The following is a 25,675-nucleotide window of genomic DNA, read 5'->3' as shown; positions in this document are numbered from 1 at the left end:
AAAATGGGGACCTGGAGGGAACTCATTCTCAGGTTTGGCTTAAGTGAAAAAAGAACTTTCCATACTAAAAAGTGGACAACAGAAGCAATGCTTTGCTGAATGGTTCATGACAAATTCTATTAATTGAAAAGTCTTAAGTAATGTTCTTTCTACCTATATGTGTTCATTCAAGATTCCAGCTCATTGATACAAAGTCGTTATTTTGATATCATTCATTTAGGGTACAACTTTATTTAAATGCAGTGCAAGTTATTTATTTAAAATGTATTGTTAGTAAATAGTTCTCTGCTGTCCCTAAAGAGCTAGGAGTAGGGATCAGGGAGTGGGGAGATTAAACTGGAGGGAAGAGAGTTGAAGAAAGTAACTGGAGACAGGGCTAAGCTGGGATTCTTTAGGAGGAGTGACAGAAAAGTCATTCTGAGGCTGTCAGCTTAATGCCATAATTGCCTTACATAATTTAATACATAAATGCTGAATAAACACCAATTAAAGCCTTCACGAGAGAGAAGCAGGCTAATCCAAGGATCTTACTTTGTGCACCTTGACTTGTGCTCATAATTGTCCCCACGTTGTTATTATTTTTGCAGCCTCCTCCAAGTAGCTTGTCAGTTCCCCTTGACCAGGGCCTCTTTTGGTCATGTTCTCTTTATATTCTATAGCAACTGGCATTTGGTGTTGTCCTGGTAACCATCAACTTCTATGTTTGCATTTCTTATTTGGAGCTTGAAAAGCTGAGGTTGTAGGTTAGGCTTCCTACATGCTGACCATCTGTGAATCCGGGAAAACTGCCCCTGACCTTCTTAAGCAGAGCACATATCTTTGGATACATGCCTTTAGTGAAAGAGGAGCTCAGGAGAATCTGCAGATGCTCACCCTATATCACTTCCAGGTATGCATCCCCCACGACCCACAGTCCCAGTCCTTTGTGAAGGCCATAATATCATTTATGATTATTTCACATCAGTTGAGTGGGCTTGTCTGTAGGAGGCATAGTCCTCAATGACTCTTTTACATCTTAACATAGAGCAGCTATTAACTGCTGAGATACAGAAGGAAGAAAAGAATTTAGTGAGCCTGTTTGAGTAAAAAAAAAAAAAAAAAAAAAGTAACTGTAAAATTCCTTAATTGTTTTTAGATCTGTTAACCAGTACCATGGCCTCTGGATTAGCCCAAGTTTGGCATCTGAGCTTTGCTCCCTGATATCTGATGAAGTGGTCTGGACTCCAGGTTCATAGGCTGCCAAGGCCTTCAAGTCATGGAGGTGGGACCAAGTAATGGTGTAGAAGAGGGGAGAGAAAGAGGCTTGTTAAATCAGGGAATAACTCTGGCCTTTAACACATTCTAAAGAGAGGAAAGGTATCTCTGAGCATCTCATACATTTCTGCCACCAGCATATCTTCTCTACCAGAAATAACGACCACACATGGATATGAATGGAGTGATGTCTCTACTGATTTCCTTGGTTCTCCCCATTTGAAGTTGAAATGCCCTTACTTAGACTTGGTTCCTGGGAGAATTCTCTAGGAGAGAGGGACAGGAAAGCTGAAGCTCAAAAATCAAACCTAAACATTTTCATGTTCACCCAAGAGGTGATATTGATATTCTGGCCAAATCAAACACCTTAGCAAACTTCCCAGGTTTGAAATCCCCATGTGTCCTCAGGCAAATGAGATTATTGAGATTATTAATCAAAACTAATGTTTTCACAAAGGGAACGAAAGACATACCTGCTGACCTGATGGTGGCATCACACCGCAACTTGAAATTGAAGCCTGTGGCATTTAACCTGGGTGTCATGTCTTACTTTTTGTCAAATGTAAACTCACTAATAGGAAAAGAGACTTTCACTCAAGTGAAAGTTTTCTGCTAAGAAAAACATTCCAAAGTAGAGATTTTTACTTTTGATGTAGAAAAATGTTTCAACTATGAAATTGCAAAAACATTCTTTTACACCAGAAGACAAAAATAACACATTGTAAGGAGCATAGGAAAAAAAATCCATATGGAAAAAGTTGAAACAGCCAATATGTGTTTAAGAGTCTCCATTATGCAGCCATCTCACATAAACTGTCTGAAGACACCATTTTTGTGAGACACACACACACACAGAGAGAGAGAGAGAGTATGTGTGTGTGTCTGTCTGCTGGATTGAAAGTGGGAAGAAATGGTGGAGGGGCAGTGATTTATGTGCTGCTAAGTCCTCTGAGACCGTAGTCGGTGTGGTTCAAGCCTGATTCAGGCCTCTCAAGCTGACCTTTGCAGGCCCATCACCATCTCTCGGAACTGGCCTCCCACCTCACTCTTGAGCCCTCTCCCTCTGTGCTGTCACAAATGCCAGAGTGAAATTTTTCTAGAAGATAAATAAGTCTCTATCCAGTTATTGCTCTGCCTAACACCGGTGGCTCCCTAGTGCCTTAGGATAAACTGCAAACTCCTATGAGGAGCAAGTTCAGAGAGCTGGTGGGAAGGCAGTGGTTACAGCTTTGAGCTGTGAAACTGTACTTCCTGGGTTAGGACCTTGTTCATCTACTTACCAGCGGAGAACCCTTGGGCAAGTTATTTATTTCTTTGGTTTTCAGCTTCTTCATCTGTAAAACTGGGATAACATTACAACCTTGACAGTGTTGTTGAGAGGACTAAATGAGTTCTAACACATACTAAACACCTAATAAAGATTCACTTTTATTGTGGTTACTTATATTCTGCTCCCAGTTTGCTTCTGCCCCTATTCCTTCGGTCATATCCAGCTACTTGCAGAGCTCTTCCCTACCGGCATTCACCTAATGGACCATATTTCTTTCTGTCTGTATTTAGTTTTTTAGTTTTTTTGTTTGTTTTTTTGAGATGGAGTCTCACTTTGTCATCCAGGGTGGAGTGCAGTGGCCCGATCTCAGCTCACTGCAACCTCCACCTCCTGGGTTCAAGCAATTCTCCTGCCTCCAGCCTCCCAAGTAGCTGAGACTACAGATGCACACCACCACACTTGGCTAATTTTTGTATTTTTAGTAGAGACAGGATTTTACCATGTTGGCCAGACTGGTCTTGAACTCCTGACCTCAGGCGATCTGCCTGCCTCAGCCTCCCAAAATGCTGGATTACAGGTGTGAGCCACTGCACCTGGCCCTGTATTTAGTTCCTATAAGCTACTTTCTCTGCCTAGAATGTCATCACACACACGTACCCACCTGCGTCCTCTACATCCGTCTTCTACATCCTCCCACTAACTCTTCCTTAACCTTCAAAGTTCAGCTTAGGTCAAGACTCTTTTACTCTGAACAGCGTACCAGATATCACTCTATCTTAGAGGCTCCTTAGCTCCAGTTCATCCTTCTCTCCTACCATTTATGACACAGCACAATAATGGTCTGTTTACTTGTAGTTCTTCTCCCAGTAAACATTCCCTCACTCCTCAAGCTCCATGAAAGAGGGATTATATCATGATCATTTCTATATGTCTCCTACCTGTATATTGTGTGCTCATAAATGCCACATGCATGAGTGGATGGTTAGATGGGGGGAGGCATGGATGAATGAAGGCACTTTGAGAGATACTACCAAATTAGAATGTGTCTAATGTGGTTGTAATGGTTAGGGGTTTGGAAACCTATTTGATTAAGAAATAGGTCAAATATTTGAGAAATACCCATGCTCTGTGAAAAAAGGCATGGGTAGGAGAGGGTTTAAAGAGCTGTCTTTGGATATGTAAATGGCTAGAGTGTACATTTACTTACTCTTTATTGTTTAACATGGCAGAACCATGACCAAGACTGGGATGAAAGATACAGGCCAGTCTCAGCTCAAAATAAGGAATATAATTTTAATAAAGGGATTTCATTTTAGTAGCAACTGGCTAGGTTATAGCAAAACTCTGTACCAAAAGAAAGCTGGACTAAATGATCTCTGAATTCTACTCTGTGCATTAGTTTTTGTTTTTTTCCTGTCAGTGGATGGGTTCAGATGCCAAATGTCTTATCAGCCTTTTGGGATCTCTTTTCTTAGAGGGCTACCGGGCTCCAATTCTTAAATAGTTCCCTTTTCCCTTTTCAGCCTGTGCACCCTGATTTTTCTACAAATGCCTTCAAAGTTTACAAAATATCAGCAGTTGAAAGGATCAAGTACCTTGATTCTAGTTCAGCCAACCATCTGAATATTTGGTTTCCTTTATAACACCCTACACAGCGCTAAGTTTGCAACTTTTAGTCATCCAAGCAGAGACAGTAAAAAAAGCAGGGAGATCTATGGGTCTTATGGTAGTCAAGATTCTCCAGAGAAACAGAATCAATAGGTTGCACTCACATGTATGTTTGTGCATGTATATATACATACATACATATTTATATATATTTATTCATTTTAAATAATTGGCAAACTCAAACTCTGCAGGGCAGGCTGGCAGACTAAAGAGCCAGGGAAGAGTTGATGTTCTACTTTTGAGTCAAAGGTGGTCGTCTGCAGACAGAATTTCTTCGTCCTTGGGGTCCTTGGTCTTTTCTCTTAAGGCCTTCAACTGATGAATAAGGCCCACCCACATTATGGAGGGTAATCTGCTTTATTCTAGGTCTAGTGATTTAAATGTTCATCATATTTTGAAAATACTTTACCTGCAACATTTATACTGGTGTTTGACCAAACAACTGGTACCATAGCCTAGACTAGCTGACACACAAAATTAATCATCCCAGGTCTGAAGTATGAGAGAGAGGTCAAAGCTAGAAATACAAATTTGGGAGTCTTGAGCATATAGGTAGCACTTAAAACCTTGAGACTGGGTTCTGAGGTTGCCAAAATGATCTAGTGACAGGAAACTTCTCAAGGCGGCCCATCTGGTTACAGTCATAATTGAGCTGAAATCTACCTGAAAACCCTGTTTTCTGGTTCATTACTTACCCATATTAAACTTAGCGGTTCCTTGAATCATCCCCTCAGATGGTATTCTTTCACATCCCCGCCTCAGCCTGGTTGCTATCGTCAGACATGTCTTTCTTTGTCAATCTATCTTTAAGTAGGCACTTGAAGTTGAGGGTGACTTTCCAGGTGTGGTCTGATGAACACAAGACACGCTCAATTCTTTTGTTCTCCTTTGAAGCAGATAAATATTAGAATTTGGTTGCAGGGAGGTGGGTTAGAATACTGTTGATTCATTGAGCTCCCTCTTGGCTTAAAGGCGAAATCTCAATCTGCTTCTGCAACATCACCTTGCCTCTGTCCTACATGTGCAGTGCTTTGTAGTCCATAGTAAAGACTTGGGCTGCTCCTCTGAGTGAAGTGGGGAACAATTGTAGCATTAAGTAGAGGAGTGATGTGTCTTGGGTCTTTAAAGGATCATTCTGGCTGCTCTGTTGAGAATGGCTTTTTGGGAGCAAGGGGAACCTTTTAGGAGGCTATTGAAGTGGAAGTGGTAAGAAGTCATCAGATTCTGGATATATCTCAAAGTAGAGCTAATAGGCTCTGCTGATGGGATTGGATGTCAGGGTTACAGAGTCAAATATGACTGCAGGGTTTTTAGCCTCAACTGCTGGTAGGATGGAGTTGCCATCAACTGAGATAGGGCAGGCTACCAGAGGGGGAGATGCAAGCGGGGGGATCAGGAGTTCAGTTTGAAATATGTATATATTTTTTTTTTTTGAGACAGAGTTTTGCTCTTTTTTCCCAGGCTGGAGTGCAATGGTGCAATCTCGGCTCACTGAAACTTCTGCCTCCCAGGTTCAAGTGATTCTTCTGCCTCAGCCTTCCCAGTAGCTGGGATTATGGGTGTACACCACCATGCCTGGCTAATTTTTTTAGTTTTGGTAGAGACAGGGTTTCACCATGTTGGCCAGGCTGGTCTCGAAGTCCTGACCTTAAGTGATCTGCCTGCCTTGGCCTCCCAAAATGCTGGGATTACAGGCATGAGCCACTGTGCCTGGTGTGAAATTGCTTTTTGACATCCGAGTAGAGTTATTTAAAAAGTAGGGAGAGACCATCCTGGCTAACACAGTGAAACCCCGTCTCTACTAAAAATACAAAAAATTAGCTGGGCGTGGTGGCGGGCGCCTGTAGTCCCAGCTACTCGGGAGGCTGAGGCAGAAGAATGGCCTGAACCCGGGAGGCAGAGGTTGCAGTGAGCCGAGATTGTGCCACTGCACTCCAGCCTGGGCGACAGAGCAAGACTCCGTCTCAAAAAAAAAAAAAAAAAAAAAAAAGTGGGGAGATGTATGGCTCTGGACTGCAGGAAAGAGCCCTGAGCTGGAACTCCCAATTTGGGAGTCTTTAGCATAGGTAGCACTTAAAACCCAGAGACTGGGTGGTACGACTGCCAAGGGCAAGAGTACAGAGAGGAGAGAAGAGGACCAAGGACCAATGAGCCCTGGCTCTCCAACAGTGAGAGGCTGGAATCAGCAAAGGCACCTGAGAAGGAGCAGCCAGTGAGTTACCAGGAAAACCAAAAGAACATGGGGTCCTGGGGACTCAGTGAAAATCAACGAGGATATCTATGTAATAGATTACAAACTTTATGTATAAAATAGAATATTTTATACATCTATAATATATAATACATGCTCAATATATATTTTCCATAAAGATTTTATATAAATTATAATATATTACAAAATTTATATAATAGATGACTTCTGGGGAAATACAGCAAAGGTGGCTTAGTGGAAAGGGCACCAGGAATCAGAAGGCCTGAGGGCTGGGCTCAGTTCTGTTGGTCTTAGTTCTTTAACTTTAGGCATGTTAAATAGCCTTTTTCAAGCAACATTTTTGACTCATCGGGAAAGTAGAGATTTTAATCCTTTCTTTACTCTCAGTTATTGCAAGAATCAATTGAAGTAATAGATATGGATATGGTTTGTTAGCAATAAAGATCCTGTCCTCCCTCCTTCTCTATGTATGTATAAATGTATGTGTATGTATATAAGGAATTCCAGATATTTGTTATAACTAATGCCTATTGGACCATTCAGATTATGACCTATTGTAGGTCATAATCATTTTAGTGGGTTTCAGGCAACATTTGAAAATGGAATAAGACCAAGCATGGTGGCTCATGCCTGTAATCCCAGTGCTTTGGGTGGCCGAGGCGGGCAGATCACCTGAGGTCAGGAGTTCAAGACCAGTCTGGCCAACATGGTGAAACCCCGTCTCTGCTAAAAATACAAAAGCCAGATGGGTATGGTGGTGCATGCCTGTAATCCCAGCTACTTGGGAGTCTGAGGCAGGAGGAGAATCACTTGAACCTAAGAGGCAGAGGTTGCAGTGAACCAAGATCACAACACTGCATTCCAGCCTGGGCAACAGAGTCAAACTCTGTCTCAAAAAAAAAAAAAAAAAAAAAAAAAAGAAAGAAAATAAAATGGAGTAGAAAATATCAGTATTCATGGGTTAGAGAGAGTAAAGTTTTTAAATCTTTTTAGTTATATACTTGCGTTAGTTATCAAATTACCCCCACACTTAGTAGTTTAAAACAATAAGCATTTGTTATTTAGAGGGTTGAGGTATCTGTGAGCTGCTTAGCTGGGTGGTTTGATTCTGGTGGAAGACAAGCTGTCAGCCAGGGCCGCAGTCATCTGAAGGCCTTGCTGGGCTGATCCTCTTCCAGGCCTATGCTTGTGGCTGTTGGCAGGAGGCCTCAGCATCTCACCACATAGGCCTTGCCTTAGGGCTACTCATGACATCTTTGCTGGTTTCTACCAGAACACATGACCTAAGACAGAGAACAAGAGAGTGCCCCCGAGACAGAAGATGCAGTATTAGATCAAAAGTAAGAGTATCAGATCAAAAGGAATCAACTCTGATTCTCTTCTCTTCTGTTAGTCACATCTAGCGATCCTGGTACCGTGTGAGAGGGACTTTACAAGAGTGTGAAGGTCAGGAGGTGGGGATTGTCCAGGGCCATCATGGAGACTGGCCATCACAACTTCTATAACTGGGTTGAGTTATAGGATACATCTTTAAATGTAGGTCATGTGAGAAAGTGTTTAAGAAACACTGCTGTGCAGTGTCTAATACTGTGCACCATTAGGCAGAGGTGTACATTAGCTAGCAGAAGCCCATTTAGGAAGCTCTGCTGTTGATGCTCCCTACACCCGTGGTTAATAACCTGTGACTTTAAGATCATGAATATGAACACCAGTGACTTTTTACAGTGAAGCAAGATAATGGAAGTCTTACTGGCCTATGGGGGACTGTTTGTCCTTAAGTAAATTGAGCCTGTACTAATGTCCTTTCAGAATCCTTCTGTCTGATTTCTGTAGTTTACACCTTTTACCTATCTGGTCATCTGCCAAGTATATCTGCTGGTGGTGGGTTCTCACTTCAAATCTGTGGCCATATTTTATGCACAACTGTGTGGCTTGTTTCTTATAGAATACATTACAGGGGTTTGTGATAGCAGTTATACTTTCAGCTGATCTGTCTTCCTGTTTATTCTTCTTATGAATGTGGTCTGAGTAATGAGCTTATGGAAAATTCTACCTGGAGATAAATGGGGTATAATTAAACTTTTATATTTGAGAATAGGGATTATTAAAAACATAAAGGTATGCCCTACTTAAAGGAATCTTGTAGAATAATTACAGACATGATTTGTATAACATAATTTGATATATTCCCTGGTGTGAAAACAAATCTGTTTTAGCTCTCCTAGCCAATATTTTTTGTGTTTAGTGTAAATGACTGAAAAAGAACAAATTATTTTCAAAGTGCTAATAGAGCCTAAGCAGGCTAAAAGTCTCTAGTTAAACAGTTAAAAGACCAGTAGAAAACACAACACAAAGTAAAAACATATGGCCTCGGGTTCTTAACTTGAAACTGTGGGAGTTTCAAACTGGAGTCGTTTCTTGATATAAAGTGAGCCCTACTAATTAATTGGAAAGGAACTGTTCTACAAGAAAGTTTCTTGGTTTGATGTTGACTGTTTGCTCTTCAACACACTCCTACTACTTGTCAGCCCTGCAGCCACAGGTCTTCTCTGGCTTAAGATTTTACACCTGAGGGCTTCTCTCCATCTTCCAGTCACAGTGGAGGATTGGAGGATGTGCTGTTTTCAGTGGGCTCGCAGGTCTGTAGAGGCCCATTTGTTCTCAAACAGTTGCTACTGCTAGAATGCTGGGCTGACTCTAATTTTTTTTTTTTTTTTTTTTTGAGACGGAGTCTTGCTCTGTTGCCCAGGCTGCAGTGCGGTGACGCGATCTTGGCTCACTGCAACCTCCACCTCCCTGGTTCAAGCAATTCTCCTGCCTCAGCCTCCAGAGTATCTGGACTACAGGCACGCACCACCACGCCCAGCTAATTTTTATATTTTTAGTAGAGACTAATGGTGGCCAGGATGGTCTCGATCCCTTGACCTTGTGATCCACCCGCCTCAGCCTCCCAAAGTGCCAGGATTACAGGCATGAGCCACCGAGCCTGGCCATAATTTTTTATTTATGTATCAGTTGACCCCCTAAGCTATCAGCCCTGTGGTCAGGGACTGTCCATCCCTGTACCTGACAGCATTTGGCTCATGGGAGAAGCTCAGTAAATGTAAAGAAATTACATTTTTTATTCTCTTGCATGGATTTATGTCCAGAAGAACAAGGTTTGGGATACAATATGCAAATGATACTACTTTTCTTAGTGTTTCTATTAAATGAAGTAAATTTTTAATTTTCCTTGAAGTATGTGAAACTTAAACATTTAAATGTTGAGACAACAGTATGATTCTTATTTCTTGAATTAAGATTGATTTTTAAAAATCTATTAAAAATCCGTATAGCATTTTTGGTAACATTCAGTGGGAGAGGAATTTAGTTTTGATAACACAGATAGGGACCACTGGTAGCTTGAGTGAGCAGATTGAGAACCACTCAGCTAGAGAACACTGAAGGCCCCTTTATGTTCTCACCTGTGCATATCCCTGAAGACCCGGAAACATTATCAGTCAGCTTTATGAAGTGACTACTTCTCTGTCCAGAATGCTGTCTGAGCAATGGGTGGCTACTGAAGGTGGTGTAGGCCTGGCCCACTCACCCGGCTTTAGTATTAATTATAACTAGGAAAATCAAAAGCAACTGTTGGCATAGTGGATTGTGAAAGGCCAGGCACTCTTTTGTATGTATTGCTTCCTTGTCTTGCAGTCTGTTTTTTTTTTCTGAGACGGAGTCTCGCTCTGTGGCCAGGCTAGAGTGAAGTGGCGCGATCTCAGCTCACTGCAACCTCCGTCTCCTGGGTTCAAGTGATTCTCCTGCCTCAGCCTCCTGAGTATCTGGGATTACAGGTGCCCACGACCATGCCTAGCTAATTTTTGTATTTTTGGTAGAGACCAGGTTTCACCATGTTGGCCAGGATGGTCTCAATCTCTTGACCTTGTGATCTGCCCGCCTCAGCCTCTCAAAGCGCTGGGATTACAAGCATGAACCACCATGCCCAGCCCTTGCAGTTTATTTTTATTTTTCCTTGCTGCCTCTGCTGTGTGAATCAGCCTATGCCCTGCTTAGTCCTGAGAAGACCATCTGTATCACACTGCCTTGAACCTCAAGCCTCAAGCTGTGACAGAGCCCTGCAGAACTCCATCCTCATCCGTGTCCCCCTGGTCTCTGCTTCCCATTCCCCACACCTGCCTATGCTGCATTGTGACGTTGACAGTTCACAAATTGTGGCTCCTTAATTTTTTTCTTCTGGACTTCAATAAAAATAATTTGATGGAAAGCTATGGAAGTGGCCGGGTGTCATGGCTCACGCCTGTAATCCCAACACTTTGGGAGGCCAAGGTGGGCAGATCACTTGAGGCCAGGAATTTAAGACCAGCCTGGCCAACATGGTGAAACCCCATCTCTACTAAAAATATAAAAAAATTAGCTGGGCATGGTGGTGCATGCCTGTAGTCTCAGCTACTCGGGAGGCTGAAGCATGAGAATCCTTGGAACCCAGGAGTTGGGGATTGCAGTGGGCTGGGATTGTGCCACTGCACTCCAACCTGGGTGACAAAGAGAGACTCTCTCTCAAAAAAAAAAAAAAAAAAAAGTTATGGAAGGGAAAATAGCCATATTCACTTAGATTAGCTCAGCCACTTAAGTGAAAGAGATGCCCAAGGAGACATTTAGACATTTTGCTGGTAATTAGTAAGCCTAGGAGAGGCAGCTGCAAAGACTAGGAGAGCTTGCTGTTTTAAAACCCTGAAACTCTACTTATATCTTAGTCAAGTAGGGAATAAATAACCAAATGGGAATTCTTAAGGCTCCAATATATCATGAGCATGAGAATAAAACTGAGAAAGGAAAGGACACAAGTTAGTGAGAATGACAATAAAGTCAAATATATTTTCAAAATTTGTAAGTATCATTTTTAGATATAATGACTGTTGTCTTTTGAGTCCTGGTTATGGCAAAAAGTCTTTTGTTTCAATATAAAAGGAGGGAAAGCCTGTGTACCTCATTCCAGTTAAGCAACTTTTCAAAGCAGTTGGCTTTGGGTTACTAATAGGGGCAAGGCCAAATGTTCAACTATTCCGAGAGGCGAAACTAGATCCTTGAAGGGATCATGTGATGGCAATTTTTCAAACCATAATGAACAGATTCATCAAACATGTCATGAATAATCACTTGTTGTGATTATGTATTCACAAACAAACTGCTGAAGGGTAGAATGAGGTTTTAATAAGATGACTCATTATAAAAATATACATGCAGGGAAGATGCTCAGCTTTTAAGATTGTATTAGTAATAGTCTTATATTAGTTTTGTGTTGAATTCTTGTGAACTACTGGCACCTTTTTGGTAAGTATTGACTCATTTAATTACCCAGCTCCTAGAAGTCAACCTTAGAAGCCAAACCTAATTTCTTTTGTTGCCTGAAGCTCTGGGTATCTTGGGTCCAGTTTACTCTACAAGCAGATGCTGAAGCTGGTGTCTGTATGTAATTTTTGGGGCATCATGGAGAGGAGGTGTAAGTCATATATCCTTGTTCTCTGTTTGGAGATACTCAGTAGTGTGGTTGTCAAGGGCAACCTGGGCAGAAAGATCAGCAGGGCTCTGTGGTTGCATTAGGCTTGTAGACTTCTCTCCTCTTAATCTTGCTGCTTTTGGTTGCCCTCTGGGCATCATTACTGAAGTGCTACTTGGAAGAAAGAAGAGAACATTTGTCACCATCTCCTGTGGCCCTGGAGCCAGCTCCCCTTATCAGTCACCAACTCAAGTGATGTTCTGTGGGGACTGTTGCCAGTTGGCTTCCACAGTGAGGATCCTAAACACTATGGAACTGACATATTACCTGGGAAGTACCTCCCACACCAGGCTGTCCAACTTCTTGTTCTTCAAAGCCCAGCTAGAGCATCAGCTCCTCTGGGAAGCCCTTCCTGCACGCCTCTCCTGCCCTCCCCATGCTGGTAAAATGTAAACACCCACTCAAGAGCTCTCACAGTACCTCATGCTTGTCTCTTCTTTGGCATTTGTCCCTTTGTTCCGGATTCATTGCATCACTTATATTTCCTCCACCAGACTGAGTGCTGGAGGACCACAGTCTGCTTTGTTCAGTTTTATTTTTCTAGCCTCTAATGCCATGCCTGGCACATAGTAGGCACTCTAAATATTCATTAAATGGATTTCTTTGCCATTCTTATTTTGGCCCATAGACTCTGTTGCCCCAACCTCTGCCTTTTGCAGATGCTTGAAAATCTCCTGGCACATCTGTTTCTGTCCTATCTCCTCCCCTTTCTCCCTTTTGCCCCAGCAGCTTTGCCCTGTTTCATCGGTTGCATTGGAGTTTGGGCAGGAAAATAGAAACCACTCAAGATATTTTGGGTGGCAAGGATTAACTACAGGGAAGTGGAGGCACACAGAATTCATAGAGGGGTGGTGGAGTGGAGGGTCGGAAGGCTGTTGGAAGCTGCTGCTGCTGATCTTGGCTGCCTGCAGCACCAAAGTGGGGTCTCAAGAGTCCCTCACTGCAGAAGCAGCTAGCGAAACCCATGTCTGCAATCTGCTGACGTCCACAGTCCTATCCCCAGCTGCTCCTGGGGAAAAATGGCTTTTCTTGCTTTTTTCCCTTCAGTTCTTATGAGAGTGCCTCTCATTGGGAGAACTGAATCGGAAGTCAGCTGAAAAGGGAATCTGGGAAGTGCTAGTTTATAGGCATTTCACCTCTGAGGTACAGGCCAGTGCTTAGAAGGAAGGAATATCCACACACAAAAACTGGCATATTGAGAACTCTGCCCTGCTTCATCTGAGACCTTCTCCCTGAGCTGCCCACCCCCACCCTTTTTTTTAAACAAAGCTCTGCCCATCTTATTGGATGCTTTAATTTTGTTAATATGTGGGAACCCTCATCCTTAGTCTTATTCCAGCAATTAGCAACCCCTCTGCCTATATTTTAGATCTCCTCTATCCTTCTTAAGAATTAAATCTTTCCGGCCAGGCACGGTGGCTCACGCCTGTAATCCCAGCACTTTGGGAGGCCGAGGCGGGTGGATCACGAGGTCAGGAGATGGAGACCATCCTGGCTAACACAGTAAAACCCTGTCTCTACTAAAAATACAAAAAATTAGCTGGGAGTGGTGGTGGGCGCCTGTAGTCCCAGCTACTTGGGAGGCTGAGGCAGGAGAATGGCGTGAACCCGGGAGGCGGAGCTTGTAGTGAGCTGAGATCGCGCCACTGCACTCCAGCCTGGGCGAAAGAGCAAGAATCTGTCTCAAAACAAAACAAAACAAAACAAAACAAAATCTTTCCTAGTCCAGAAATTATAAGCATAATCTTTTGAAAAGTATATCTCATTTAATTTATAGTACATACGTCATTTGAAAATCACCAAATTTTTAGTGAGGCAATCTGAGTTTAAGTTAAAATCAGGTCCCTTATTGGCCACATAATTGTAGGAAAATCATTGAATCATGCATTTACATATTTATCAGGCTTGTACTAAGTGCTAAGAGCCAGGCTCTGTTAGGTACCATTGGCTGTTAAATGCTTGTAATACACAAGCCCTATTTTCCTCATAGTTTGTTAAGAAATGTTTGTGATGGTGCTTTGTAAATTTAAAGTTCTACTGAAGTACTGATTATTATTTTCTTAATAGACAACAACTTATAAGTTCATGTTTAGAATTACTACTTTAATAGAATTTATTGTAGTTATAATATGTCAGCAAGGTGGTATCATGGTCATATTAAGGCACACCACCTGGAGTGAATCAGCCTCAATTTTTTTTTCTTTCTTGCTGTCTATATACTCAAGATTTAATTAAGCTTATACTATATACTCAGTATACTGTCTATATACTGAAGATTTTTTTTTTTTGAGACAGTCTCCCTCTGTCACCCAGGCTGGAGTGCAGTGGCACAATCCTGGCACACTGCAGCCTCTGCCTCCTGGGTTCAGGTGATTCTCCTGCCTCAGCCTCCTGAGTAGCTAGGACTACAGGCATGTGCCATGACACCCAGCTAATTTTTGTATTTTTGGTAGAGACAGGGTTTCGCCATGTTGGCCAGGCTGGTCTCGAACTCCTGGCCTAAAGTGATTTGCCCACTTTGGCCTCCCAGAGTGCTGGGATTACAGGCATGAGCCACTGTGTATTCAAGATTTAATTTTACTTAGCCTGACTGCCTTGCCCATGCTCCTAGCAAGGCAGGGATGAGGTTTAATTGTCCTACTAGAACAGGACACAGTAGGTGAGAGGTAAGTCCCCAAAGGAAGCCAGGCTTTCCCTCAGAACCAACAAGCAAACAAGCAAAACCAACAAATGTCAACATGTAACACCTATCTACTTTTCTGTCATCTGATGACTTTGCTTTATACTCTTGAAAATTTTCCCTCCACCAAATCACTGCCATTTGCATTCATCTTCTTCTAAATCTTCTGTACCTATCACCTGGTACAATGGAAGACTTTCCCCCAAATGAACAAAAACCAACCTTGTTTGTTTCATCTTTATTTGGTGACTATGGTTCCTCTTCTCCTTCAGGACATAACTCTTCCTCATTAGAGTTATCCACACCGGGTAGTGTCCTCCTCTCCTTCTCATCCTCTCTTCACTTGGCTCTAGTCTGGCTTCCATTTCCACCACTCAATGAAACTGCTCCTTAAAGTTGCCAGTGACCTTTCGTTTGGCAAATGTGTCCAATAGACATTTTTACATGAAGAGATAAAAAGCAAGATGAATTTAGACCCTTATACTCACCCCACACACAAAAATTAACTCAAAATAGATCATGAACTTTAAGTGCTAAACTATGAAACTTTTAGAAGAAAACATAGAAAATTTTCAAGATCTTGGGTTAAGCAAAGATGTCTTAGATATAACACCAAAAGCATGATCCACAATAGGAAAAACATTGATCAACTGGATTTTTGAAATTCAAAACTTTTGTGCTTCAAAGACATTTTCAGAAAATGAAAAGATAAGCTATAGGTTGAGAGAAAATATTTGCAAATTACACATCCAATAAAGGACTTGTTTCCAGAATACTCACAAGGGTAGGAATTTTCTTGTTCATTGCTGTATCCTAAGCATCTCTTGTAGCTCTATTGAGCATCTAGAAGGTACTCGATAAATATTTCCTGGATAATTATAGCATTAATATAGTTTGGAGAATACTCTGTTAGGATTCTTAATGACGTCTAAGGAGGAGAGAAAACAATCTTGAAAATTTGTAGAATGTTTTTGAAGCATTTGTACCTACTACATTGATTCCCTTTTCTGCTCTTGGTATCATTGTATCCATGCCACAGTTAAGAAAACAGAGCCATGGAGGGATTAACTTTTTGCCTGTGGTTAAATACTGTTACGTGGTAGAGCCAGAATCCGGAACTTGAATTTCTTTTTTTTTTTTTTTTTTTAATTTTATTTTTTTCTTTTTATTATTATTATTATTATACTTTAGGCTCTATGGTACATGTGCACAACGTGCAGGTAAGTTACATATGTATACATGTGCCATGCTGGTGCGCTGCACCCGCCAACTCGTAATTTCTAGCTCTACATTCAGTGCATCATGATTTCCACTGCTGTTGGGGAAATGTCTTCACTCCTGAGCTGATGATGGCTGGAACTGGTGCCTTCTCACCTCTCCTTCAGCAGTGTGAAATGCCCAGATCTCAAGCTTGTGGGCTATTTTCCCAGACCCTCCTTCCTGATGATCTGATGGCAGACACACTTGTCTGATCCATAAGAACATGTCATGTGATAACTCAGGACTGTTTTCACCATGTTTGTTCTGAGGAGTTTGTCCTCCCAGGGCTTGTTTTCTACTTTTCCATCAGACCTTGGTATTTCACAAAACGTGTTTGACTGCCAACTGGGATCATGCTAGTCTAAGTGTCTAAGTTTATTTTCACTTCACTTCTCACTATGTTCCCAGCGTAGCTTTTTATTCTTTTTTTTTTTTTTTTTTTTTGAGATGGAGTCTCGCTCTGTTGCCTAGGCTAGAGTGCAGCGGTGCGATCTTGACTCCAACAACCACCTCCTGGGTTCAAGCGATTGTCCTGCCTCAGTCTCCCAAATAGCTGGGCTTACAGGTGCTCACCACTACACCCGGCTAATTTTTGTATTTCTAGTAGAGACGGGGTTTCACCATGTTGACCAGGCTGTTCTTGAACTCCTGACCTCAGGTGATTCATCCGCCTCGGCCTCCCAAAGTGCTGGGATTACAGGCATGAACCACCACGCCTGGCCCAGCTTTTTATTCTTGACTGTGAGCAGGTTGAGACGTAGGTTAACAGATGGAGCTGAAGATGGTATGATATGGTGACAGTTACTATGTGATGTCATCAGGAAGCCTATTCTAAGAATTGTGCCTCAGGCATCCTTAGAAAATAGAGATGTTGCTTGAGACTGAGAGGAGGGCAGCATTGGGACACTTTGAACAAAAAGCTGGGATCTAGGGGGCCTGATCGATCAGCCTCAGCTCTGCTGTTTGTTGTATTTCAATTATTTCATATTCCTTATTCTCTGCTTCCGAATTAGTCAAGTGAGGAGGAGGTTAGGGCAGATACACTTTCAGGTCTTGTCTGCTCTCCAAAATTGGGTTAGGTAGGCCAGCTGGAACTAATCAGGGCTTCTTGAGTCTAGGTATAAACTTTATCACCCTAGCGATGTGCTTTGGTTTTTGCCCCCAGCTGTGCAAATTAGTTTTCAAACTTCCCAGACAGGAATGTAAAGGCTGAACTCAGGCAGCCTATTAATAGGATAAACAAGTCTAGCGATAAAAGACTGAAGATTGAAAATGGAAGAGGTGGAGGCAAGGATTGACAGCTAAATTTTGGTACATTGTCTACATGCTGCCCTGCCTGTGTCATGCTAAGTGGCCATGACAACAGTGGTTCTAAAATATACCTCAGTTGTATGGTATTTGCCACTCCTGGTCATAGTCTGTTGCTGTTTTTATCCCTAGCTCCCACCCAGCCAAGATTAGTCTGGGAGGAAGGACAGGACCCCAAAGGGCAGGCAGCCTGTTAGAGCAGAACAAGTCCTGGAACTGGCCATGGGTTCTGGTCTGAGTTCTGCCATGGACACGGTGTGTGGGCCCCACCCCTCCTCTGTCAAAGGAGCAGTTCCAAGCTAGGTGATATATAAACCTCTGTGCTCTGTGAGTAAGCATATGGGCAGCACCACTTTGTCAGGCCCAACAAGCCTAATTTTGATGCACTGTGAGGCTCTAATGAGTACAGCAGTCATAATCATCATAAATAAACCGCCAGGGCTGCCATGGATGTGTTAGCCCAGGCACAGTCTACTAATTTGCTGATGGTAATCAGACAGGAGCTGCTGCTGTGGGAGGGAGCATTCATACTTAGAGATGCTGCCTGAAAGTGCCTGAAACACTAACTTGGAAGCTTGAGGCTTAAAGGAATCTTAAAGGTCATCCATTCCAGTTTTTTTATCTCAAGCTGAAATCTGCCTCCCCATGGCTGCTATCAGTTGATGTGCAGACAGCAAAACTTGCATATCATACACACAAGATTTTCTATTTTTAATTTCTGGAAGGAGCTAAGAATAATATGTATAGGATCCATGTTCCTTATGTCTCCTCATGAGGAAATCCTGGTTTTCTGTGGGCTGGTTAGTTGTGAGACTATTTCCTTAAAAGGTGATAAGAATGATTGTGCTACAGTTTGATCACTATCTTATTTCAGAAGAGAACCCCTATTTTTATCTGTGGGTATTTATTTTATGCACTTACATAAAATAATCAGTGTACTAAATAACTACTTTTGAGCTTCTTCTATCTGCAGTGTATGATGCTGAGTGCCAGAGCAGACAGAAGCATTGGTACCTGATTACAGGCCTATCATTCACACATTGCTTCACTCAACGACATTTATTGCTTTCCGGCAGGCTCTGGTTCTTGCCCTTATGAAGTTTTTGGTCTGTTGTGGGAGAGAATGATTGATTAGTTATCAGTCACACTGCATTGAAATTATTGTTGACTTTGCCATCCCTTTAGGCTCTATTCTCCCTGAAGCGGAGGTTATGCGCTGTGCATTACTGAATTTCCAGTATCTAGCGCAGAATGGGCACATAGTAAATATTTGTTAAATGAGTCTGTGGTTGAATATATGAAGGAAAAAGCACAGACATTGGTGTCTGCTCTGAGCTAGATCCTGACTCAGCATTTACTAGCCATGAGACTGGGAATAAAGACACAAGCCTTCATAAAATAGGACTTATTTCACAGGGTTGTTGTGAAGATTAAAAATTGAGAATATACAGAGTGCTTAGCCCAGTGTTTGGCATATACTTCTAAGAAAACAATGTGTATTCTTTTCCTACTGTAGCTCCTTAAGGTGCTTTTTCCATCTGTATACAAAAACTAAAGAAAACACATATTTTTTTTCTTTTTTTTTTGAGACGGAGTCTCGCTTTGTCGCCCAGGCTGGAGTGCAGTGGTGCAATCTCGGCTCACTGTAACCTCCGCCTCCTGGGTTCAAGCGATTCTCCTGCCTCAGCCTCCCTAGCAGCTGGGATTACAGGTGCCCACCACCACGCCTGGCTAATTTTTGTATTTTTAGTAGAAACAGGGTTTCACCATTTTGGCCGGGTTGGTCTTGAATTCTTGACCTTGTGATCTACCTGCCTCGGCCTCCCAAAGTGCTGGGATTACAGGCGTGAGCCACCGCACTGGCCATGAGAATATATTTCTAGAGTTCATTGGATTGCTAGTGTTTTGAAATTAAAGATGGCCTCACAGGGGAGGCCCCACCCCTGAACTCTTTGGAAGAAGCATGAGTTAGGTTTACCACGGTAAAGAGGAAATCCATACTGTACATTTCAAAATCACTGATGGAGTGAATTTCAAATATTCTAATGACAAACAATTTGAGGTGATGAATATGTTAATCAGCTTGATTTAATCATTCCACATTATGTTCAAAAATCATAGCATGGCCAGGCATGGTGGCTCACGCCTGTAATCCCGGCACTTTGGGAGGCTGAGGCGAGTTGATCATGAGGTCAGGAGATCAAGACCATTCTGGCTCACATGGTGAAACCCCATCTCTACTAAAAATACAAAAAACTAGCCGGGTATGGTGGCATGCACCTGTAATCCCAGCTGCTTGGGAGGCTGAGGCAGGAGAATTGCTTGAACCTGGGAGGTGGAGATTGCAGCGAGCCAAGATTATGCCACTGCACTCCAGCCTGGGTGACAGAGTGAGACTCCTCAAAAAAAAAAAAAAAAAAATCCTAGCATTACTTTGTACCCCATAAATATATACAACTATAATTTGTCAATATGTAATAATAATGATAATAAAAGAATGAACTCATGATTCTGAAGAAGCTGCAAAAGCCCACAAATTCTGGTAACATGGGGCTAGACCTCTGGTTGGGTAGACCACAGTTTTCTTTTGGATAGAGTCACTTTCTCATATGATACTTAAAATTATTAAGGTAATGATGAAATAACTTATTTTTAAAATATCACATAAATTTAAATAACAGTTTATAGTTTTAAATGTGTTTGGTTTATTTTTTTCTAATGGGAACAGGAAGAAAGGCATATACATTCTTTAAGCCAAACCTTTAGCGTCGTATTAAATATGTTGCCTGATTTATTGGTGGTGGAGTTGGTAAGATTAAGATAATGGCTCCTATGAAGAGCAGCTTTATGAACCACTTCATTCTCCAGCCAGTAAGATAGCTATCACTGGTTTTGTCATGTGGTCTTGATTTTCATTTTATATATGTTCACTCATTTACAGCTCAAAAACAAAATATATGAGGAAAAACTAATCAGTTATAGAAATTAGATTCTGATTTTAGGATGCACTGTTAATTTCTCTTATATACAAAAAACATGAACTTCTTTGTTTTTCTTTTGCAAGGAGTGTGCTTTTTATCTTTCATTTTTTAAATGTTGAAATAATCTTAAACTCACAAACATTAGAAGCACAGTACGTGTAACATTTTGCCCCTGAATTATTTGAGATTAGGCTGTGGACATGAAGCATCATCACCCTGAGTACTTCAGCGTATGCTTCTAAGGACGCTTTCCTATGTATTAGGTTGGTGCAAAAGTAATTGCGGGTTTTGTCATTACTTTCAATGGCAAAGACCACATGCAATTACTTCTGCACCAACTGAATAACTGCAGTATGCAAATTGAATATCCCTTACTTGAAATGCTGGGGACTAGAAATTAGTGTTTTGGATTTCGAGCTTTACAGATTTTGGAATATTTGCAATTATACTAGTTGAGCATCTCAAATTTAAAAATCCAAAATCTAGGTGCTCCCATGAGCATTTTTATGAGTGTCTCATTGGTGCTCAAAAAGTTTTAGATTTTGGAGCATTTCAGATTTCAGATTTTTGGATTTGGGATACTCAGCCCTCTAATAACAAAACTCAGAAAGTTAAGCTTGGTGCATTCCTACCATTTATTCCTCAAAACCAAGGTACTATTCCCTGGGGGGGTCTTCTGGCTAATGGAGACTGGGCTCAGGTGTTAGCTTTACCCCTAACTAACAATCACTTAACCTCTCTATGCTTCTGTTTCTTCCTCTGTGGTGCAGATGATAATAGTATCTATCTACCTCATAGGGTTATTGCAAAAATAATTATGTGTATGTGTGTAGAATGGAAGAGTGCCTGGCACGTGCTAAGCACTGTGTGTGTGTGTTGGCTTTTACTATTAACATCCCCCCTTCTCCACTCTGTGTGCGCTGCACTGTGCCTGCATGCTGAGAAACTATAACCCTTTACTCTCCCCTAGCCTCGCCTGCCTTTCTCACATGATCCAAGGAAGGTGAGAGGCAGCATTAAATTAAAGCTTGTGTATATTCTACCCATATCTTGTAGTCATTGCAAAGGCTCTTATATTTAGAGGTGATTTTTAAAAAACCTGCTCTTTGTCCCACCTCTGGAGCTAGAATTAGTTCTTAGATACATTCATCCTTTCATGCATTGGCTGTCTATACAGAATTGTCATTGGGAAGTATTTTCAAAGCCCTAAGATGTGCTTTGCAATGGAAATCTTTCAGGGCTGTAAGAATGAATAATTTCCTGGCTATTAGTTGAATAAGAAAGACACATTTTTCCTTTCAGAGATTGTTATATTTTATAATGCAAAAATAGTTTTGAATATATTTAGTTTTTAAATATTCAGTAGGTGGTGTGCTAAAGCTTAGTGTCCTTAGCTAGGCCTCATGTTACAAGTAGAGGAGGAGATGGGAGAGGGAATTGGTTTGGCTGGCCACCGTTTCTATGAGGAAGGGCACCTGGAAATGGAAAGAAATGAATTGACTACCACATCATCCCCTGGAGGCCATGGCTAGGTTGAATGAGAATGATGGTGTTGGCATGAGTTGGGTGAACCTTATTTTTTTAAAACTGATAGCCATCCGGACACAAAAGCACAAATACTGTACAACTCCGTTTACGTGAACTTCATCACTTTCCAGAGACTGGCTAGCTGAGACCGAGGAGGTGGGCGGCACCTGGGGAGAAGAGGCAGGTGGGCTTCCCTGGAGCAGGGCAGCCATGCTGGGAGAAGCAGAAATCAGGTGGAAGTGGGAAGACATCAGCTTTTAACATGAACTGTCATTTTCAATTAGTAATAATGAAAGGCAGTGAGAACCCTGCTTTTGGCGGGGTGCTTGGGAAGAGCAAGTAATTCATGCATTTTAGGATTCAGTTTGATTTCCAGCTTTTTTTTCTACTGGCTCTCAGCTCCGGGGATACCAGTACCTGCCTCACCAGTATGTATATGTGAGCACAAAACATAGTACTTGCCACATTCTAAACAATAAATATAATTTCTCATTATTAGGTTTTTCATTACTGTTTCAGTGCCTTCCTCCTACCCCACTATATACTGTGGATCTCTGTGATTTATTGCATGTCTGCTTTGTCCTGTGATTCCCGGAATAGAGTCTGTTGGTCTCTGTCGCTAATGTAATTGAAAAGGCTCTACAAGCTTTGGATGAGTGAAGGAAGCGGAAATCTTTGTTTTAATCTACACATACTTCTACCTCCCATATTATAGATCTGGCAACCTTAAAATTGCTGTCTGTGGTGTGGATATGTATTTATTGGGCTGAACAAAGTAGCCTTGGTTTTGGTTGAGAGAAGGGATCATTTCTATTTTTAAAAAAATTGTGTTAAATATAATTTTAGGAAGAACTTAGCATCTTATCCAGGTCAATGTAAAATCAAATGAAACGCATCAGCTCTCCCTACAGGTAGATCTCTCCTTAGAGAAGAGCTCTGTGCAGAAGACTTATGAATAAATGGAATTTATATATCTCGAATCCCGTTTTTCCTGAATTATGTAATTATTTTAGGTCAGTGATGTAGTAAATGAGGTCTGTCATGTTTTGGCTTTGAGTTTCTTTATTCTCACCTATGCTGTGTCCATTGTCTGTAAACAGATACTTAAGCGCATAAAATAATCTTGTCATTTAAAGGTATTCCACAGGGAATCTTAGTGTCAGTAATCACCCGTCAAATATCAGGTGTCGAGGTACCCGGCATGATGGGATGTTCCAGGGATGAGTCAAGGGTAGAGCCGGAAGCTAGGGACAGGCAGGGTCTGGACAGTCAGACCCCCCCTCGAGGGTGAATTCCTGTGTCCATTACCTCTTGTCTGAAAGGGACAGAATTAACTCAGGCCCTACTCAGTCAGATGGCCAACCCAAGAGGCGAGACTGGTGGGTGGGATGCAACCACCACCCTTTAGGTATTGGGAGCAGTGATTCTGCCTGGGGGACTATATCATCATGATTCTGGCCGCCTGGTCTTTTTTTTTTTTTTTTTTTTTGAGATGGAGTCTCACGCTGTCGCCCAGGCTGGAGTGCAGTGGCGCGATCTCAGCTCCCTGCAAGCTCCACCTCCTGGGTTCACGCCATTCTCCTTCCTCAGCCTCCCGAGTAAGTGGGACTTCACTGGTCACCTGGTCTTCTTCCTCACAGTCTGACCCAAAGGGAGAGAAGGGCACTGGCTACATGATCAGAGGTTCAGGAGGAACAAGCATGCTAGTTAGAGAAACCAAGGCAGTGTCATTTATATGGACTGTACCAGTTTGGTGGTGTCAGGAAAAGGCTGTGACTTAAAGGGTCTGCCATAGCCCAGCGCTATGGGATGCCTGGTGTGAGGCTCAAGCACAATGTCAGGCTCCCCAGCTAGTGCCTAGTGCATGGAGTTGCAGCTCTTCCAATACCCTGCTCAGGGCAGACCCAGAGATGGGACAGGGTTGTTCTCTTAGGTGGAAAGCTCCAGGGACTACAACTAGGTGGGGCTTGGAAGGCCAAGGTTGACGCTCCACTCACTGCCACAACAGCCTCTTCCCGCCCCACCCCCCCACCTTCTTCCCTTTGGTTAGTGTGGTGTTGGGCTTTTGAAACATATTTCGGGCTGAGTGCAGTGGCTCACACCTGTAATCCCAGCACTTTGGGAGGCTGAGGTGGGAGGATTGCTTGAGCCCATGAGTTTGAGACCACCCTGGGCAATATAGACCATGTCTCTACTAAAAAAATTAAATATTAGCCAGGTGTGGTGATGCACACCTGTAGTCACAGCTACTCTGGGGGCTGAGGTGGGAGGACTGGTTTGACCCAGGGGGTTGAGGCTGCAGTAAGTGTGATTGCACCGCTGCACTTCAGCCTGGATGACAAAGCAAGACCTTGTCTCAAGAAAAAAAAACAAACCCATATATGTGTGTGTGTGTATATAAATATATATATTTTAAGTGAACATCTGAGACACAAATATTACAAACGGACTCATATATTGGAAAAATGAAAGGTACCTGGGAGATCCACTGTCATGGCCTATATTTCTAGAGAGAGCTTACACTTGCTGAGACACTTACGCTACTAGAGAGCAGTGTTTCTGCACCAGAATCTCCTGGAGAGCTTGTTAAGTTTAATTGCTGGGCTCTATCCTCAGAATTTTGGAATTGGTATGTCTGAGGTGGGGCCTGAGAAGCTGCGATTCCAACAAGTTCCCAGGAATGCTGCTGCTCCAGTGGCCACATCTTGAGAACGACTGTAGTAGAGCAATCCATTTAGTCATACTATGAATTTAAATTATAAATATAGTTGTCTAGTCTACCATTACTATAAATATCTTTTATTGATATGCTTGTCTGTGTCTCCTTTGAACAGGTATTTTGATGTTGGACTGCATAATTTCTTAATCAGGTAAGCCCATAATTTTTATTTTAGATAACATTGAATAGCATGTCTATTATGAAAGACTGAAATGGAAAATCCTTGTTAAGTATCTTGATAAGTAATGACACTTATATATATACTTGTCAAGAAAACATTGCTAACACTATGGTTTTTTCTGTTTCCCAGAATCACACGATTAAACAATTAAAGAAATCAATGTTTAAAGAGGCTTATTTTTGAAGTGATAGTTACCTAAGATCTTGACAAGTATAATTCCAACTACTAGGCTGCTGGGAAAACTAATTGAAAAATTAGGAGTGCCAGCTTGTATTCAGATGTTAAACAACCCCCTTAACCAGTTTTCCCTCCACTGAATTTAATCTTTTTAAGTGGAATCTTCCAGTTGCTTTATAGTTGTGAAGATACAACCTTGTTCATAATTGAAAGAGATTACAGATGGCAGTTTATATCCTAGTTTATTGATGATTTTTGCCAGAGTTGGCTTATGGGACATATTAATTTCAAATAGCTGTTAAATCTAACAGAGGTTAAATGGAAATAGACAGCATATTAATCGTAGTTTTAAGAATATGCATATTTTGTCTGCTATCAACTTTGCTGTGTTTTCTAAATGTATTAATATTGAGCATGTATTACTCTAATACTGGTAAATAATGATCATTAAAATGCTTGTCAAAAATATTGAGGGAAGCAGAAATGGTTGCCAAAAGACTGCAGGCTAAAGATGATGAGGAAACCAGAAATTATGTAGAGCGATTTGCTTTCTGCAAGTATGTATCTCTAAATGCTAGTTAATTCTGACTAATAGCCTGATAATGAACAGTCTGTAGACTCCATGTGATTTTTGGGTACGTGTTATGGTAGTTCTGTTTTGTACAATGCATGGCCATCTCCCTATTGGTAAGATGCTCTTTGAGAGGAAGTGTATGTAATTGACATCACCTTTATCCCCACCAAAAACTACATTTCCTCCACACTGGATATGGTGATGTTCTGAGTGAGGCCATGCATACCCTGTCCTCTTTGACCTCTTTTCCAAGGCTCATCCAAGTCTGCACAGTGAAACCTCCTTGGCCTCCCCCATACTCAGG

The 25,675-nt window shown here is 41.8% G+C and overlaps 1 protein-coding gene across 12 annotated transcripts in view; it reads left to right on the top strand.

The window, feature by feature from the left end:
- HHAT (hedgehog acyltransferase) overlaps positions 1-25,675 on the top strand; it is a 388,363-nt gene that overhangs the window by 195,016 nt on the left and 167,672 nt on the right. For all 12 annotated transcript variants that reach the window (XR_010127770.1, XM_063672407.1, XM_063672403.1 and 9 more), the window contains one exon: positions 24,555-24,590. Coding sequence is in view for 11 of the 12 variants with exons in the window: in XM_063672407.1 (XP_063528477.1) it covers positions 24,555-24,590 (36 nt within the window). In the remaining variant the exon portion in view is untranslated. The remainder of the gene's footprint in view (positions 1-24,554; positions 24,591-25,675) is intronic.

Source organism: Pongo pygmaeus, chromosome 1 (genome assembly GCF_028885625.2).
Source record: "Pongo pygmaeus isolate AG05252 chromosome 1, NHGRI_mPonPyg2-v2.0_pri, whole genome shotgun sequence".
Lineage (NCBI taxonomy): Eukaryota > Metazoa > Chordata > Mammalia > Primates > Hominidae > Pongo > Pongo pygmaeus.
Note: the sequence above shows the minus strand (reverse complement) of the source record. Positions and strands in the feature narration are given on the sequence as shown.